This window comes from Alligator mississippiensis, chromosome 7, assembly GCF_030867095.1.
Source record: "Alligator mississippiensis isolate rAllMis1 chromosome 7, rAllMis1, whole genome shotgun sequence".
NCBI lineage: Eukaryota > Metazoa > Chordata > Crocodylia > Alligatoridae > Alligator > Alligator mississippiensis.
Window position 1 is genome coordinate 86,205,812 of NC_081830.1, and position 16,383 is coordinate 86,222,194.

Below are 16,383 nucleotides of genomic sequence, written 5' to 3' on the forward strand. Positions count from 1 at the left end.
CCCAAAGGACCTTGTCAGATGCTAAGACAAATTTCCCAGTTTTTCAAATATATATATATATATTTGCTCGGTAGTCACACATGCACCTTTTCCACCCATTGCTGGAGGAAACAAGACATATTTGTGTCCTGGTTATTTTGATGCCATCCTTTTATCGATGAGATCCAGAATGGTTAGAGAAGCTCCGAGGGCATTCCTGCAGGGGGGTTTAGCAAGGTTTGGATTAATAGGAGAAGTGGCTAGCTAATGCTATGTTGGTCTGAAGTCAGGCAGAGGGCAGGGCAGGATGGCACCTGGGAGACTAATTGGTGCAGAGAGAGGTTGGACCTTTCAAAAGCAACAACCAACTTCATCAGCGGCTAGGAATGGATGAAAAGCTATGCCTCTGTGAAGGAGTTAGTCTCTAAGGCGGCATTCTGCTTTGCCTTTAAAATGAAATTGTGGAAGATGATTATAACGGTCAAGTCAAGCGTAGCTTCCAAACTTTCCATATAATCTGTATGGAGTCATTTCATGTAGCAGCCTTGCCGGTGGAAGGGATTGTATTTGCCTTTCCACCTCACTGATGACATCCCATCGGTCTTCTTGAGCCGGGCAGGGTGGAATATGGCTTTTGGGGCTATCACCTGCAGGTATAGAGGAAAAGAGCTAGAGAGATACCCCCTCTGTGCATTATGCCAAGAGGAAAGCCATGGGGAAGGCTGGGTTTTGGATGTGGCATAGCTCAGCTACTATTCAACCCATCCGAACAGTCTATTTAAAGAAGCAAGGGCTTCCAAAATGCCTCTATGGAGCTTTGCCTCCAAATTATACACTTCTCAAGTGCAGAAAACTCAATAATAAGTGCTGAACTCCTCACTGGCTTCTGGCTCAGTGTCTCACAAACCAATAAAGCTAGAACAGCTGACTCACTGGGAATTCCCCGTCTTCTTTCTGTTCAAATAAGGCCCCCCTTCCTACTGCTGGTATATCACAAAGTCCTGGCTTTGTGTTCAGTGGTGTTAGGGCGCTGAGAAAAGGGATTGCAACTAATGATTTAATGAATTCTGCCAGTTGCTACTCGGGTATTTTTCTCTTCGTTCTGAAGCAGACGCTGTCGTGTTCGAACACTTAGCTTTGTAGGGACGTGAAAACTAGCACCATAGAAGCAATTTGACTCTCTCCTAATACACTTCAGAAGTGTCGTTTAATTATATCGAATAAATAAAATGTCTCCTAGTTTGGTAAGAAGGTTTTCTTAGGGTTTCTTTGGGGAAAGGGGTATGACTCATTCATGGCGTGTCAGCACTTCAGTGCAGCGCCTTGCTTTTCTATGGCAAAGTTGTGCTTTTCAAAGCAGTGGAAGAATTTAGACACATCCCTGATGTTCAGCTCCATCCCCTAGACTGAAAGATTGACTGAAATGTTGACCTTTTTTGGACCTAACTATAAAATGGTACTCAACCCGTGTAGACAGTGGACTCGGCAATCATTCAGCTCAACCATTCATAGACAGTAACCTGGCGGATTTTGATATGTTGCTGGTGGGTTTCTTTTTCCTGCCTCCTAGTGCTTTATTCATACCCTCAAAGACAAAGCCAGTCTCAAAGAGGTGATTTCTTTTTTGTCTCAGTGACCAAAAAACTCCAAGCGTTACCGTTTGAAACATAAATTTTATTGCGACAAAGAATTAAAAATAGTACATCTGAGAGAGCTGCAGAGTGAATGTCATAAAGAACTAGTCAGAAATCACAACTCAAGCAAATCATGTACAATCTAAACAGAAAATTTTATTAAAACAGCTCCAAATCAAACTCCCATTTTTTTTGTTTTGTTTTTTTTTGTTTTTAATTTCACCATCACCGCATGTTGGGTATTTACAGTCTTCTGGTCCTGTCATGAGGGTTCCCCTCAGGGTCTGAGGGCTTGGGGACGGGATGGATGGGCGGAACGGCTCAGATCTACAGCTAACAGGATGTGAATGTTTTCCAGAAGAAATTCTTGCACCCTGCTTTGCGTTCTCTGGGTGCCAAGGCTGGGTTGGAGTTAGCAGATCGCTCCAGCTCCAGCCTCACTTCATCCTGTTCAGCTCCTCGGGACAAGTCCTCAGGCTCCAGGGCTTCATTTTCTGTCTGGCTTGGCTCTGAGAGCAATTCTGCCAAGAAGTACTTAGCCAGTTCCTTTGGAAAAGAGAGAGGGGGAGAGAAAGGAGCTCGTAAATGGCTGTTACCTCGAACCAGTTTTCTCCCGACCCGGCCCTCGCAAACACCCATGGCTACTGGATCAAAAAGTAGTTGTCGCATCTCTCCAAAGCGCAGCCCCCTGCCCAGCTCCTCTCTCCCCAAAAGAGATGCCTACAAACCAAACCTCACCGCAAACAAGAAAGGGAACCCAGAGCTGTCCAATAATGATACCTGCCCAGCGACATCCAGACCCAACAAGGACAGACATCTGCTAGGCATATAAGAAATCTCACCAAACCCACCCTTTCCCTTTTAATCTGCCTGGGCAATACAGTGAGGGGGGCACAGGCTGGATCTGCTTGGTTCTTGCAGGGGTACCGACTCACAGCTCGGCTGTATTTAACCTCGCCAGCACGGGACAGTCTGGAGAGAGACTCTGCAAAGTGCATGCATGGATGCCAGGACCCACAACTACCGCATTGTTGCCCCCTTTTCCTTTTCAAGGAAAAAGCTTTGCTTCCCCTTAGGACTGCCCCATGCCCAGCTCTGGGCTGGGCTCTCCTCACCGAGGCGGACTCCTCTCGGAGAGGGGGGCTTCGCTTCAGCACCCGGGACAGCGCCAGCACCCTGGACACCTCCCCATCCTCCCAGTTAGCATCCTCGGCTGGTCCAGCCCCGTGTGCCCAGTCTGCCCAGTGCCCCCAGCCCTGCCTTCCCCTTGCAAAGTGGGGATGCATGCCCCAAGGGATGCTCTAGGGGAAGCTCCTTCCCCCTTGCAACGGGAACGGGATGCCGAGGGGATGGATGCTGCAGGTGATGCTAGGGGAAACCCCGTCCCCCTTGCAAGGGGAATGAGATACCGAGGGGTTGGATGCTCCGGGGATGGTAAGGGAAGTGCCTTCCCCCTTGCAACGGGAACGGGATGCCGGAGGGATGGATGCTCCAGGTGATGCTAAGGGAAGCTCCTTCCTCCTTGCCAAAGGAACGGGATGCCGGGGGGATGGATGCTCCGGGGATGCTAAGGGAAGTGCCTTCCTCCTTGCAAAGGGAATGGGATGCCGGGGGGATGGATGCTCCAGGTGATGCTAAGGGAAGCTCCTTCCTCCTTGCCAAGGGAATGGGATGCCGGGGGGATGGATGCTCCGGGGATGCTAAGGGAAGCTCCTTCCTCCTTGCCAAGGGAACGGGATGCCGGGGGGATGGATGCTCCGGGGATGCTAAGGGAAGTGCCTTCCTCCTTGCAAAGGGAATGGGATGCCGGGGGGATGGATGCTCCAGGAGATGCTAAGGGAAGCTCCTTCCCCCTTGCAACGGGAACGGGGCGCCGGGGGCTGGCTGCTCCGGGGGAGCACACCTGTACCCCGGGAGGGAGCTGGGCAGGCTCCCCCCGGCCCCCCACGCCCAGCCCGGGGCTCTCACCTGTTTCCCCGCTGCCGCAGCCAGTGACTTCTGCAGGAACTGCCGGAGCCGCGGGTCCGAGGGCGCCCCCGAGACGCCGCTCAGCGCCAGCGCGATGGAGAGCAGGGCGAGGGCGCACTGCAGCCGGCAGGACAGCATGGTGGGCGCTGCTGGGGGAGCCTGGTCCGGGAGGAGGCTTGGCACGCTCAGCTGGGGTCTCCGCCGCGGCTTCTGGGGGCTCCTGCCCGCCCCGGCCCCTTTTAAACCCTTCTTCCCCGCCCTGACGTCAGGGCCCAGGAGCCCCCCTCTGCCGCCCGTGCCGGGGGGAGGAGAGGAGGGGAGGGGGAGCTGCTGCTTGCTCCTCTCCCCGCCCCTCTCCGGGGCTTGCGGAGCCGCAGCGGGGACCGGCCTCTCCGAGCAACTTCGGTGCCTGGAGGACGCCTGGCTCCCTCGCCCCGCCGGGCTTTGGGGGGCTCCCTGCTTGGGGGGCTCTTCTGCAGGGTGCGCAGAGGGACAGGGATGGATCCCCCCTCCGCACAGCCATCCCCGGGGACCGGTTACGATCTCCAGGGACCCCCAGAGTCCAGTGCTCTGGAGGGATCTGCTCTAGTGCAGCGATCTCTGGGGGTCTGTTATAGCTCAGGGATCCACTACAGTGCAGGGGTCATCACTAGGGATGTGCTATGCTGCAGCCCTATAGGGGGGCTTCTATAGCTCGGTGATCTCTTGGGATCTGCTATAATGCAGTGGTCTCTAGGGATCTGCTATAGTGCAGTAGTCTCTAGGGCAGAGGGGGGCAAGATGTGGCTGGAAAAATTTGGAAAATGATATTGGTGTGCCCCGGGCTGCCTGTCCTGCAGCCCTTGCCGGCTTGCCAAAACTCAGTAAGCGGCCCCCCGCCTGAAAGAATTGCTCGCCCCTGCGGTCTAGGGGGTCTTCTATAGTTCAGTAATCTCTAGGGATCTGCCCTAGCGCAGCAATCTCCAGGGATCCACTGTCATGCAGTGATCAGCTGTGGCACAGTGCTCTCTAGGGAACTCCTGTAGCACAGTGATCTCTTGGGAGCCACTATAGCACAGTGGTCTCCAAGGGCTTTTTTTATAGTGTGGTGATTGCTTGGGATCCACCATAGCACCCTGATCTCTAGGGCACTGCTATAGTGCTGTAATCTCTAGGAATCTGCTATACCACAGCGATCTCTAGGGATCTTCTATAGCTCAGTGATTTCAGGGTGTCTGCTACTGCATAGTGATATCTAGGGAATCTCCTGTAGCTCAGTGATCCCTAGAGATCAGCTATAGCACAGTGAATGGGAGGGATCCACTCCAGCACAGTGATCCCTGGGGGATCAACTACAGCACAGCAACCTCTAGAGATCCACTACAGTGCAGCAATATCTAGGGATCTGGTGTAGCACAGTAATCTCTAGGGATCTTCCAGAGCTGAGCAACCTCTGGGGATCAGCTATGGCATAGTGATCCCCAGGGATCTTCTATAGCACAGCAAACTGTATCATAGTGATTTCCAAGGATCGATGAGCCCTGAGCCCCCAGGGTGATGTGATTGGTGCAGGGGGGGCTAGCTGAGCTCTTTCCTGGTAAAATCCCCTCCTGCAGGGCCTGTGCTGCTCTGACCCCTGCGCCAGCCCTAGTTTGGGGCCTCCGGCTGGCACCGGGCACCTGGCTTTGGACACCCGATCAGGTATCGTTGCATTTAGTGGCAGCAAAACGCTGTGCCACCCAGCCAGGACCTGGCAGGGGTTGCCAGCAGGGGAGGGCCAGGCTCTGATCCATGTGGAACAATAGCCTGCGATGAGCCTTTGTGTCGGGAGCGATGACGCTCGAGTCCCTGCCAGAGCGGCACGGCGGGTGCTGGCATTGCACGGTCCTCTCCTGGCTGGGGGGGGGGGCCCTGTGTCACCTGCCATCCTGCAGATGGGGAGCGGGCAGGTGGCTTGTGTGTCACGCGCTGACGTGCATCAGGCCTTAGTCACTGGCTCCGGATACAGCCAGCGCCTCAGGGAAGGGCCCATTGAAGGCAGGCATGGATTCCCAGCCCGGTGCGTGTCGTCTCAGGGGCCTCGTTGCTTCAGAACTCCTCGCCCAGGCTGCCCCGAGCAGGGGGCTTGCCAAGTCCAGGGCAAGTTGGTCTTCAGCACTTTCTAGGATCCTGTAACCTCCGCCCACCTCACAGGTTCCCGAAGGGAGTGGGCCATGCAGGAAACCCAGTGACCCCTCAGTGGTGCATAAAGAGACCCACGAGACCCCATGCCTGGCTCAGTGGGTCTCCAGGAACCATTTATGGCCAGAAGTGCCCTCTGGGGAGATATGCTTGGTACAGGGCTCAAACAGGTGAGGGGGTAGAGGAGGTTTTATACCAGGCTTGCCCCTCCTCAACGTTGGGCCCAGGCAGGATCGGATGAAGTGTCTGCGATAAGGTTGAGCATCCTTGGGGTGGCTCTAATTTCTATCTGATGTCCTCAGCCTCCAAGGGCCATGTGAGGAGCTGGGAGTGCCCGGGGTGCTGAAGTATCCCACCCGTCTTCCCATTCCCCAGGATGTGCCTCTAAGTCAGAGATTGTAGAGGTCATACAGTAGTGGGGAGGTGGAAGAAAAGTTATCCAGCTGGCAAGATCCCTGGTTTCAGGGCCCAAGGAAGCTACAAGGCGATCCCTTCAGCTGCTCTCCTGTGCCCAGTCAGTGCCTGGTATGCCATGCCATCATTTATGCCTGTCTTCTCTCCCACAGCTCTAGTTGGCACATTGCACCCACTTCTCACTCCCTTCAGACCCCTGAAAATGACCCTGGGGTGGAGGGATGCGGTTTATCTCCTGGGATAAACAGTGTCCTAGAGCAGCTAGCCCTAAAGGGCGCTAAATATAGGGCAGTGGCAGCCCTTCCCCTTCCCATTGGATTTACTATTTGAGCTGGGAGATGTTTTCTTTTGCTGAGAGGTACATTTTGCTACACCCTCAGCAAAATAACCCCTCAACACCCGTCCCTAGACACCCGCCTGAATTTTGAGGCAATAGAAAGAACTTGCAGATTGGAGTCAAATCCAGCAAATAGATCAGCCCAAAGAGGGAAAAAAAGAAGGATCCCAGTGCTTTGTTTCCAAAGCCCCCTTTCAGCTTTGCATTTCAAGAGGGAGTTTTTCATTAGTCTTTGTTCCTGCACGGATAGGAAAGAGAGCCACTTCCACCACAGGGTTAATAACTCAGCATAGGACGCAAAGCCCTTTTGGTCTCTGGCTGAGCAAAGCTTTTGGGGCTTGGCCGTGGAGGAGACATCCTGGTTTTGTTCTGTTTTGCTGCGAACCTTGAGAAGTCCTTTCGGTCTCACCCCCACTTCTTTGTTGCTGCTTTGTTTGGCCCCTCCAGCAAATGCTCCCCTGACCATTCCACCTCTCCTGACAATCTTCCTCTTCTTTTCTTTCTTCCTTTTTCTTTTCTTTCTTCCTTTTTCTCTTCTTTTCTTTCTGGGTGGGCATACTGCTCTGCAGGCAGTGGAAAGGCTGGGTCTTTGCCTGTGCCCCATGGCAGCCCCTTTACGACTCAGTTTAGGGCTCGTCCCCGTCAGCCACGGAGCAAGTCTCTGGCACAGGCTGAGCTGGAGAAGTTTGCCACCTGCTGTCACAGAAGGCATGTGAACAGCCTCTTTCAGCGCTATGGCTTGATACCTCGGTTCAGCCTGAAGTGCCATAACCTTGGACTCACAGTATCATAGAAAATGAGGTTGAAGGGAGCTCAGGAGGTCACATCTCATCCAATCCCTGCTCCAAGCAGGACCAGCTCCAACTACACCATCCCAGCCAGAACTTTGTCTACCCATGGTTTAAAAACCTCTGAGGATGGAGATGCTACCACCTCCCTGAAGAGCCTGCTCCAGTGCCTTACTACCCCCCTGGCGAGAAAGTTTTTCTGCCAACCCACTGTCATGCTTCACCTTAAGAGCCAGCCCATTTCAATGCCTCCCCTTGCAAGAAAGACCTCTCTCTGCAACCTCCCTCTGGTCCCAGGATGGGCTGGTGGGTTGAGGCAGAGCTGCAGAGGCTGCGAAGAGTTGAGCTAAAGGGCGATCTTCATTCCCTGCTAACAGTACAGGGCCTAGGGCATGCACCTGAATATCGCCGTTTAGCCAGCAGCAATGCAGGTCATTACAATAATCCATGAAGAGCTTGGAAAACGCCAAACAGAAGTCACTGCCTATGTAAAAGCTGTTAGTTATCCTCCGGTATTTGTATTGTGACAGCCACTCCTAGCCAGGGCCGTGGGGCCAGGCGGCATGGTGCCAAGTGAATGATGAATAACAAAATAGTCCTGCCAGGAGCTGCCAAGTGGCCTCGCCTCGCAGCAAACTGGCAGTCATGAATTCTCGAGAGGCCACAGGTCAGCTCCAGGGCTTGAGGGACCCTTTGAGAGGCAGCCAGTTCTGGGGAGGAGAGAAACACCAGAGAGAAACGTCCCTTGCTACTTGCCTTTAAAATACCACCCGGCAGGCTTCCTAGCTGAGCGGCAGGGTGATCTCTCCCCAGGAGACGCGCGCTGCCATTAGAAGAGCAGCCGGTTCCGCCTGAAAGATAATGAGCAACCAGTGCTAAAAAAAGAGCTGGAAACCCCCCCTGGCTGGTATTTTGGGCATCCCTGGGAGATGCCATTAGGAGAACAGGCTTGGCACGCACCCGAGCAGCGTGACACTGCACGTAATTACCACGCGATGGGCAGGGACTCCGACTGCAAAACCTGTGTGCTTGGATTGTGCTTCCTGGGCTCACGCCACCTTCATGCCATTTCACTTTAATTCCCAAAGCGTCTCTCAAAGCATGAAAGAAATGCAAAAATCTGATACCTTTTATTGGAGCACCTAGAAAATTGCAATAAATAAATAAATAAATAAAATTGTTTCTGCAAACTTTTGGGCTCAAAGCGGATTTCCTAGTTGGTCTAATAAAAGGCGTCATTTATGAACCCAGAATTCTAGATTTTTGCATTTCTTTTGGTCTCAAACCAACACAGCTACCAAGTACATCCCTGACTCAATGTATTATACCCTTCTCACAGAGAAACCAAGGGGAGCCTTCCCTGGGAAGAGGAGCATCTTAAAAGGAGGGTGTCATGACAAAATTCCCCCGTGCTCCAGTATAACACCCACACTGTAAATGTGTTGGGGCAAGGATTATGTCTTTGTCGATTATGAATATGCAGCACCTTGCACATTGAAGCCTGGACCCCCGACAGGGCCCAGGAGATGCTGTCATGGCACAAGTAACGTCTGATCGTTTTCATAATGATTTTATTGAGCTCATCTCACTCTGACATAAAGCACCGCTGTCCCAATTTTATGGATGGGGAAACTGAGGCATGGGCAGGTGAAATGATTTGACTTGGGTCACACAGCAGGTATGTGGCGGAGCCAGCCACAGCACTCAGACCAGCACAGGGCCCACTCTGCATTGATGCTGCTTGCAGGTTTAAAATGTCGTTAAGAAATGGGGCGATCATCTTCCCAGGGACTCTCTACTGTGAGAGAAGTTTTGATCCTTGTGGAGCCAGCCACGGGGAATATTTTGCCCCCAGCCAGCTACAACTTCAGTGCTCTCTCTTTCAACACAGCTTGGCAGGAACAATTCCTCTGAGCTGCAAAACTTGGCAGGAACAAGTCCTCTGAGCTGCAAATCTAATTCAAATGCTGTCTCCTGGAGAAATTACTACCAGGGGACAAAAAGGGGTGGGAAAAGCTGGGAGAACTGAGCTGATGAGAGAGTAAATTTCTCTCTGGATTGATGCATGTGGCCGCGGGGTTTAGGAGTCCCCAGCACAGCTCAAAACTCGTTTGCACCAGGTCCTGCATCAAACCAGGGCAAGACTGGTCCAAAAGCTTGCAAGCGGAGACCAGAGAGGGCAAGTGCACAAGAAGGCAGCTTAGCTTAGCCTGACAGACACCTCACCCTTGTCCAGATTTGTGTAGGCATCCCAGAGCCTAGGACAGGGAGTTTTCCCCGGCATGAGGGGCAGCCTGTGAGAGCTCAGACATACAGGCTTGCTGGTCCCTGTCCTGAGTTTTCCAGTCATTGCTCCCACCTGTAGGATGAATAACATGAGTCAGACGCTCCCAGCGGGGAGCACGCAAGCCTGCCTCGACATGACGGGTCCTTTGGCCGCGTCGGCGGTGGAGTTATCTCCGTGCTGCTCAGCGCTGCAGCAGAGCCGCGTGCCAGCCTCTGAACCCAGGGAGGGGAGAAACCCAAGCTGTTTTCAGGATTGCCGGCGCTTGAGATGCTGGTCATGATATTTCCCCCTCGAAGCCCCTGCTCCTGGAGTCCTGTGAGCAGGCATCTCACTCTCACTTTTCTTTTAGCAAATCCATGTCTGGCCTTCAGGGAGGGTTGGGGAAACCAAAGCACTTTTACCCCTCGTGGCTCCAGACCAGAGAGCCATGAACCAGAATACCTCATTTATTCTATTAAAAATCTATCTTGGTGGCTGAGAGCCGGTCTCATTAGGGAGGGTGGGGAGGGGTGACATGAGGTCTTCGACATTTAAAACGCTGCCACTGACCTGAAGAGCCTTGCAGAGCACATGCGACCAGTGGTTTCTCTGAGAAAAGGGGGAGCATGGGATGTTGCTGTTGTTTTGAAGCGTGGAGGGTTTTAGGAGCCCCTGCCGTGGGCTCGGGGATCACTGTGCTGGGTTTTGAGCAGACACAGAACTGGATGGGTGCATGGGGCAGACAGAGCAGGGGGGACAAGGAAACAACATGGGGTTTCATTATCTCATCTCCTTCCTTGTATCTGAGGGACCCCCTCTCCTGAAATCCCTGTCTCCCCCCACCAAGTCCCATAACCTTCCCCATCCAGCCCCATGAAGAAATTGCTTTGAGGCTCCCCGGCCAGTGAGACTCCAGGCTGCTGATCTGCTAGCCAGGGCGACGGCCTCCATGCAGACAATGCAAGGGATGCAGGAGGGCAGAGTGGGGTTTAACGAATGAAAAATAGGTTGCAACTGGCTGGAAATGAAGCGTGAGACATGAATCCTGCACCAGGAGGGAACGTGCACCTTCCTCAGCCCTCGCGGATGGAGCTCGTAATGAGAGAGATTTCCAGCTCGGAGAACCGGCTTGTTCCTGCGTGTCGTGGGGAGGGAAAGAGCGTGGAAGTTGTAGCTAGCTGGGCGCAGATCGAAACTTCTCTAACAGGAGGGACTGCGATCTCCTGGTTTCTTAATTACATTTTAAAACTGGAGGCAGTCTCCATGCAGCAGGGAGCCCTGAGCTGCTCTGAGTTGCAGCTGTGGTTTCTTTGCAGTACCTTCCCGTCACACCATGTTATCCCAAGGGCAGAGCCTCTGAGTGCAAACAGCCGCAGCCTTCCACAAAACCGAGCTTTGGGCTTTTGGAGGGATTGTGAAACTGCTGGTCCTTCCTTGCAGAAGCTCTTTTCTTCTGCCGATCGTTTGTCTGCTGCCATGAAGGGAACGAGGATTTTGGAAAGCGGGGTGGGGTGCAGATGTTGCATCGCATAGAACACAACACGTGTTTGCTCCAATTAAGGAGAAACGAGAGGCTTTACTAATATGCTAGGAAGCTAGCATTATATATTATTCATTTTAAAAGCAAAGCAAGAAACAAATATAACTATTGGAAGGTGCACTAGTTTGCTAGATTTATATGCAGCAAGCTATGCGCACATGCACACATGCACACGCGCGCACACACAAAGTCCTTCAGATATATGGAAAGTCGGAAAAAGAACAAAGGCAACATTGACCCCCTGTGAGATAAAACGGGGCAGCTGATGTCTGATGCCCCCAGAAAGGCTAATCTCCTAAATGAATACTTTGCATCAATTTTCCACCCGCCCAAGGGGGTCGGACAGGATGCAAAACTTCCAGGGGGTGGGAGATGGGTCCATAATGGATCAGGCGAGGGAACAGCTCGAGAGGCTAGACATCCATAAGTCCACAGTCTTGAAGGAGCTGGTGGACATGGTAGTGCACCCTATGGCAAAGATATCTGAGAACTTGTGGTGCTTGGGTGAGGTACCAGAAGACTGGAAAAGAGCCAACGTGGTCCCAATCTTCAAAAAAGGAAGGAAAGAAGGAAGATCCAGGGAACTACAGGCCAATCAGCCTGATGTCCATCCCTGGAAAGATCCTGGAGAAAATGATCAAGGGATCCATCTGCAACAAGCTAATGGAAGGCAACCTTTTGAACGCCAGCCAACATGGCTTTGTGACTGGCAGGTCTTGCCTGACCAACCTCGTCTCCTTCTATGACCAGGTGCCGCATTGCCTCGATAGGGGAGACGAGGTTGATGTCATACACCTGGGTTTCAAGAAAGCCTTTGACTTGGTCTCCCATGCTGTCCTCATGGTTAAGATGGGGAGCTGCGGCCTCGACCCTCTCACAGTCTGATGGCTGGAGAACTGGCTTTGGGATCGGACCCAAAGGGTACTAGTTGATGGGAGCATCTCAACGTGGCGCAAGGTGACCAGTGGAGTCCCCCAGGACTCAATGCTTGGGCCAGTACTCTTCAACATCTTCATTAATGATCTGGATTTGGGTGTCAGATGTGGACTGGCAAAGTTCGTGGACGGCACTAAACTATGGGGGAAGGCGGTCACACTAGAGGACAGACTGGGGATACAGGCCGACTCGGACTTGCTCACAAGATGGGGGGGCCAAAATCTGATGGCATTCAACACAGAGAAGTGCAGGGTGCTCCACCTTGGGAGGAACAACCAGCATCATAGTTATAGGCACTGCAACCAAAAGAGACTTGGGGGTCTTGATTGACCACAAGATGGACATGAGCCACCAATGCAATGCCATGGCTGGCAGAGCAAACCAAACTCTGGTGTGCATCCACCAATGCATCTCAAGCAAAACCAGGGATGTCATCCTGACACTTTATTTGGCCTTGGTGAGGCTGCAACAGGAGTACTGCATCCAGTTTTGGGCTCCCCAGTTCAGGAGGGACATGGATAAGCTCAGGAGAGTCCAGAGGAGAGCCACCCGCATGATCAAAGGCTAAGACAGCAAGCCTTACGAGGAGAGGCTGAGGGACATGAGACTCTTCAGCCTGGAGAAGCGAAGGCTTAGAGGGGACTTGGTGGCTGCCAAAAAGTACATCAGGGGGTGCATCTGTTCACCAGGGCTCCCCAAGGGCTAACAAGGGCTAACGGCCGCAAACTCCTGGAAGGCCGATTTAGACTGAACGTAAGGAAAAACTTCTTCACAGTCCAAATGTCCAGGGCCTGGAACGGGCTCCCTCAGAGGTGGTGCAAGCACCTACTCTGGACTCATTCAACAGGTGTTTGGATGTTTATCTTGCTGGGATCATTTGATCCCTGCAGACTTCCCGCCTCTGGCAGGGGGCTGGACTCGATGATCTTGCGAGGTCTCTTCCAGCCCCTAATGTGTATGAAATCTGTGTGTGTCTGTGTGTGTGTCTGTGCGTGTGTATATGTATATATGTGTGTGTGTGTGTGTATATATGTATGTATATGTGTATATGTGTGTGTGTGTGTATATGTGTATGTGTGTGTGTGTGTATATGTATAAGTATGTGTATGTATGTGTGTGTGTGTGTGTGTGTGTGTGTATGGGGGGGTGTATATGTATACAAAATGACAACAAGCTAGGCAAAAATAGTCAAAGGAGTTTGTATCATTAATCTTGTCATCGTTACAGTTAAATGTATTCCTCTTATTCAGATTCAAAAAACAAAATCTAGACTTCCTGAATGTCTTCATGGTGTCTCCAGTACTTTGCTGTCACCCCTTTTACACCTGAGTTCCTAGTCCCACGCCTGAGTAACGGCTCCAGCTAGAGCTCAAAACAGTCTGCAGGGCTGTACAATCGAGGAGAGCTATTACCAGGAATAGCTAACAGACAGCAACATTGCAGGTGGAAGGAGTATTTGAATAGTGGAACATCAAGATCATTAAAAAAAGAGAGGGTCGTTAACACCCGTGGAGTGGAGAGAGAGTAGCAGGAATCAGGGAGATGACAATGAGCCATGAAGTCCATTGACTCCCTCACTACTGCCCGAATAGAAAGGCTGATGCCTCCCACTCCCTGCAGGCTTTATAGTGTTAAAGTTTAGATGGAGCAGGGATCACAAGGGGTACTCGGATGCACCCCCTGGAGCCGCCTCTGTCTGCTCGCCCTGGGAATTGCTCTCCCCCTCCTCTGCTTTTTTTACTGTGCTCTGCCGGCGTTCACTCCTCAGACCTGAACAAGAATGCCTGGCTTTTAAAAGCCCGTCTATCTCAAAAAGCCCGTCTATCTCTATCCCAACTATGCAGCTGATCCAATAAATAGACATCGCCCTAAGAAATCCTCGCCTCTCAGATAATTCCTGGACTATCACAGCTACAAATAGCTCCAACGCTACGTCATAATTGAAGTCATGATATTTATTCCAAGTGTGCTTATTTTTTATTTGAACTAGCATTATTTTTAACTAGGACCAAACCCCCTCAATCACATACACCTTTACATGGCAACATTTTTTTTCCCTTTACTGTGTAACATTTTTCTTCTAATTTAAACATATTAAACTGGAAAATACTTCTCCAATGCTGCCAAAGCCATGCCCATTGGACTCCAGGTACAGCAATCACCTCCCTAAACTTTGGCACAGCCTGCCACCTCGTGGCGTTGTGACAGATTACAGTAGCTTTCCCCCAAATTTTACTTCAGGTTATCAGAGTAGTAATAAGCATGGCTAGCATGTTAAATAGGTGAAGCACAGGTAACTCCCAAAATATATTTGCCCAGTTATGATCAATGAATGGTATCGATATAAAAATTCTCCATGTGCCATCCATTCATTTCTGTATCTGCTTTCTTAGATCCAACCCAACATTAATAGGCATATGCATATCACAGCACTTACTTTCTCTTGCCTCCAGTCACTAGAGACTAGGCCATTTTAAATCTTTCCATTGATATCAGCTATAACTGATATATAGTTATATCTGTTATAACCAAAAGAATTATGGTTTATATGGGATGGTTTAGATAGGGCTGGTCCTGCCTTAGGCAGGGGGTTGGACTAGATGGGGTCCCTTTCCAGCTCTTCTCGGTTACTGTAATGCCCAGCGAAGATGATAGGAATGGAACCAGACAAAACTTGAATAAAGACAAACCTGACACCTGAAAACCTTTCTATTTTTTAAATTGTATTTGTTAAGAAGTCCAAACTTAGACTGAGCATTCAAAAACACACATGGGCTGGGATGATGCAGTTGGGGCTGGTCCTGCTTGGAGCAAGGGTTGGACTAGATGTGACCTCCTGAGCTCCCTTCAACCCTCATTTTCTATGAGTCTATGCTTCTAAATATACCAAGACAGATACCCGGTTTTGACTGATAAGTGAATAAAATACAAACATTGGCATTCGTGAGCCCAGCTTTGTATTAAGTCAAGCTGGGTGTGTTTGGAAAATTGCAAGGATGATCCCTTCCGACCTTGGAAGTTGGCCTAGATGGCCTGCTGAGGTCCTTTCCAACCCTAATTTTCTATTTTCCCATATATAAACCTGTCTTTATAAGCAAGAAGATGGTTTTGCTTCTGTGTTTCAGCACCAAATGATGGGCCAGTTTCTGCTACAGTGACTCACAACAGGCAGCATCTCATTCTTTAGGTATCCAACGTGACATTTGGCCATCACAGACCTACCAGATGGGAGTAATTGAGAGCAAATTTGGAATTTGCAAATGGCCAGAATATTTTTAACCATTATTAGTAGTACTTTTCAGTCTTGTACACTGCTCAAAGGAAGCAATGTTCTCCTTTCAAGTATTTGTGTCTAATGTAGTACCTTAATTTAAATAATAATGATGACGGTAATGATAATGATGATGATATAGGGGGTGGGAAGATTGTATGATAGAGCCTCTGCTCCCCAGATCTGCACAGCATGCACCCACATCCACAATGCAGCCATTGCTGGGGTGGACGGTAGCAGCTATCGAACCGCACACAACATCCGACCTTAGATGTTCAGGGCCAGGCAGTCGAGATGATTAGCCTGAGCCAGTTGGTTGTAGGGTGCCCAAATTCCATTGCTGTTGTCTGGCCAGGAACACAGCTGTGCTTCAATTAAAAAAAATGCCTCTAAATCTTTGATGATGACTTGCTAGGAACTTGGCGCCAGCCATGTTTTCAAAGGAGTCGAAGGAGATGGGCATGCAAATAGTACAGCAGCACACGAGGAACCGGGCATGAAGATCTCACGGGCTTTATGCAGAAATCCCAGGCTCCGTTGCTGGCCCTGTCTTCTGCTGGATCATATCCATGACATCTGGATCAGGCAGGCAGGCAGGAGGAGGCTGGACTGGCTGGCTGCCCCGGGTGGGGTAGCTATAGGCAGCAAAAACGCAGTTCTCCAGAGCTGCTGGGGATTGTTTTTCGTTGAAGCACGCTTTCCTTGGAAAATGAGGCTGGGTAAGAACTGGAACTGCTGCCAGAACCATGGGCCAGGGAAGTTTCCCGAACCCAAGATGGGATTTCTGATCCAAACCGGACACCAGCAGCTGGTGTGAGAGTTGGGGTTGGTTGGATGTTTTCCTTGACCCCCAGAAAGATGCAAAGATGACAAAAATGAAGAGGAGGACTGCTGAAACATTGATATTTCGGGGGAAGTGAGATTATTGTGTTTCCCACCAGCCTTAGACAACTTGTAAAGCCTGCAGAGGAAGGGTAGGGGTTGGCAGGATCAGGAGTCTTGCTGGACCCCTGTTAGGTGTCCCCAGCTTTGCTGTCTCACACCAGGTCACTTGAGCTGCCATCTCCGTTCAGGCTGCCTGCATCCAGGG

The 16,383-nt window shown here is 51.1% G+C and overlaps 1 protein-coding gene across 1 annotated transcript; it reads right to left on the reverse strand.

The window, feature by feature from the left end:
• Window positions 1-1,632: 1,632 nt before the first annotated feature.
• On the reverse strand, window positions 1,633-3,776 carry SST (somatostatin). The gene is made up of 2 exons (XM_006278486.3): window positions 3,582-3,776; window positions 1,633-2,159 (listed from the first exon to the last, which is right to left on the reverse strand). The coding sequence occupies exons 1-2, from the start codon at window positions 3,717-3,719 to the stop codon at window positions 1,947-1,949; spliced, it is 351 nt and encodes a 116-aa protein (XP_006278548.1). The 5' UTR covers window positions 3,720-3,776; the 3' UTR covers window positions 1,633-1,946.
• Between the last annotated feature and the right edge of the window lie 12,607 nt (window positions 3,777-16,383).

Bases quoted from the DNA above. Each gene is read 5' to 3' on its own strand.
- SST (XM_006278486.3), bottom strand. From the start codon at position 3,719: ATGCTGTCCTGCCGGCTGCAGTGCGCCCTCGCCCTGCTCTCCATCGCG. The intron at 2,160-3,581 runs GTGAGAGCCCCG...TCTTTTCCAAAG, and splicing joins CTGCGGCAGCGGGGAAACAG to GAACTGGCTAAGTACTTCTT.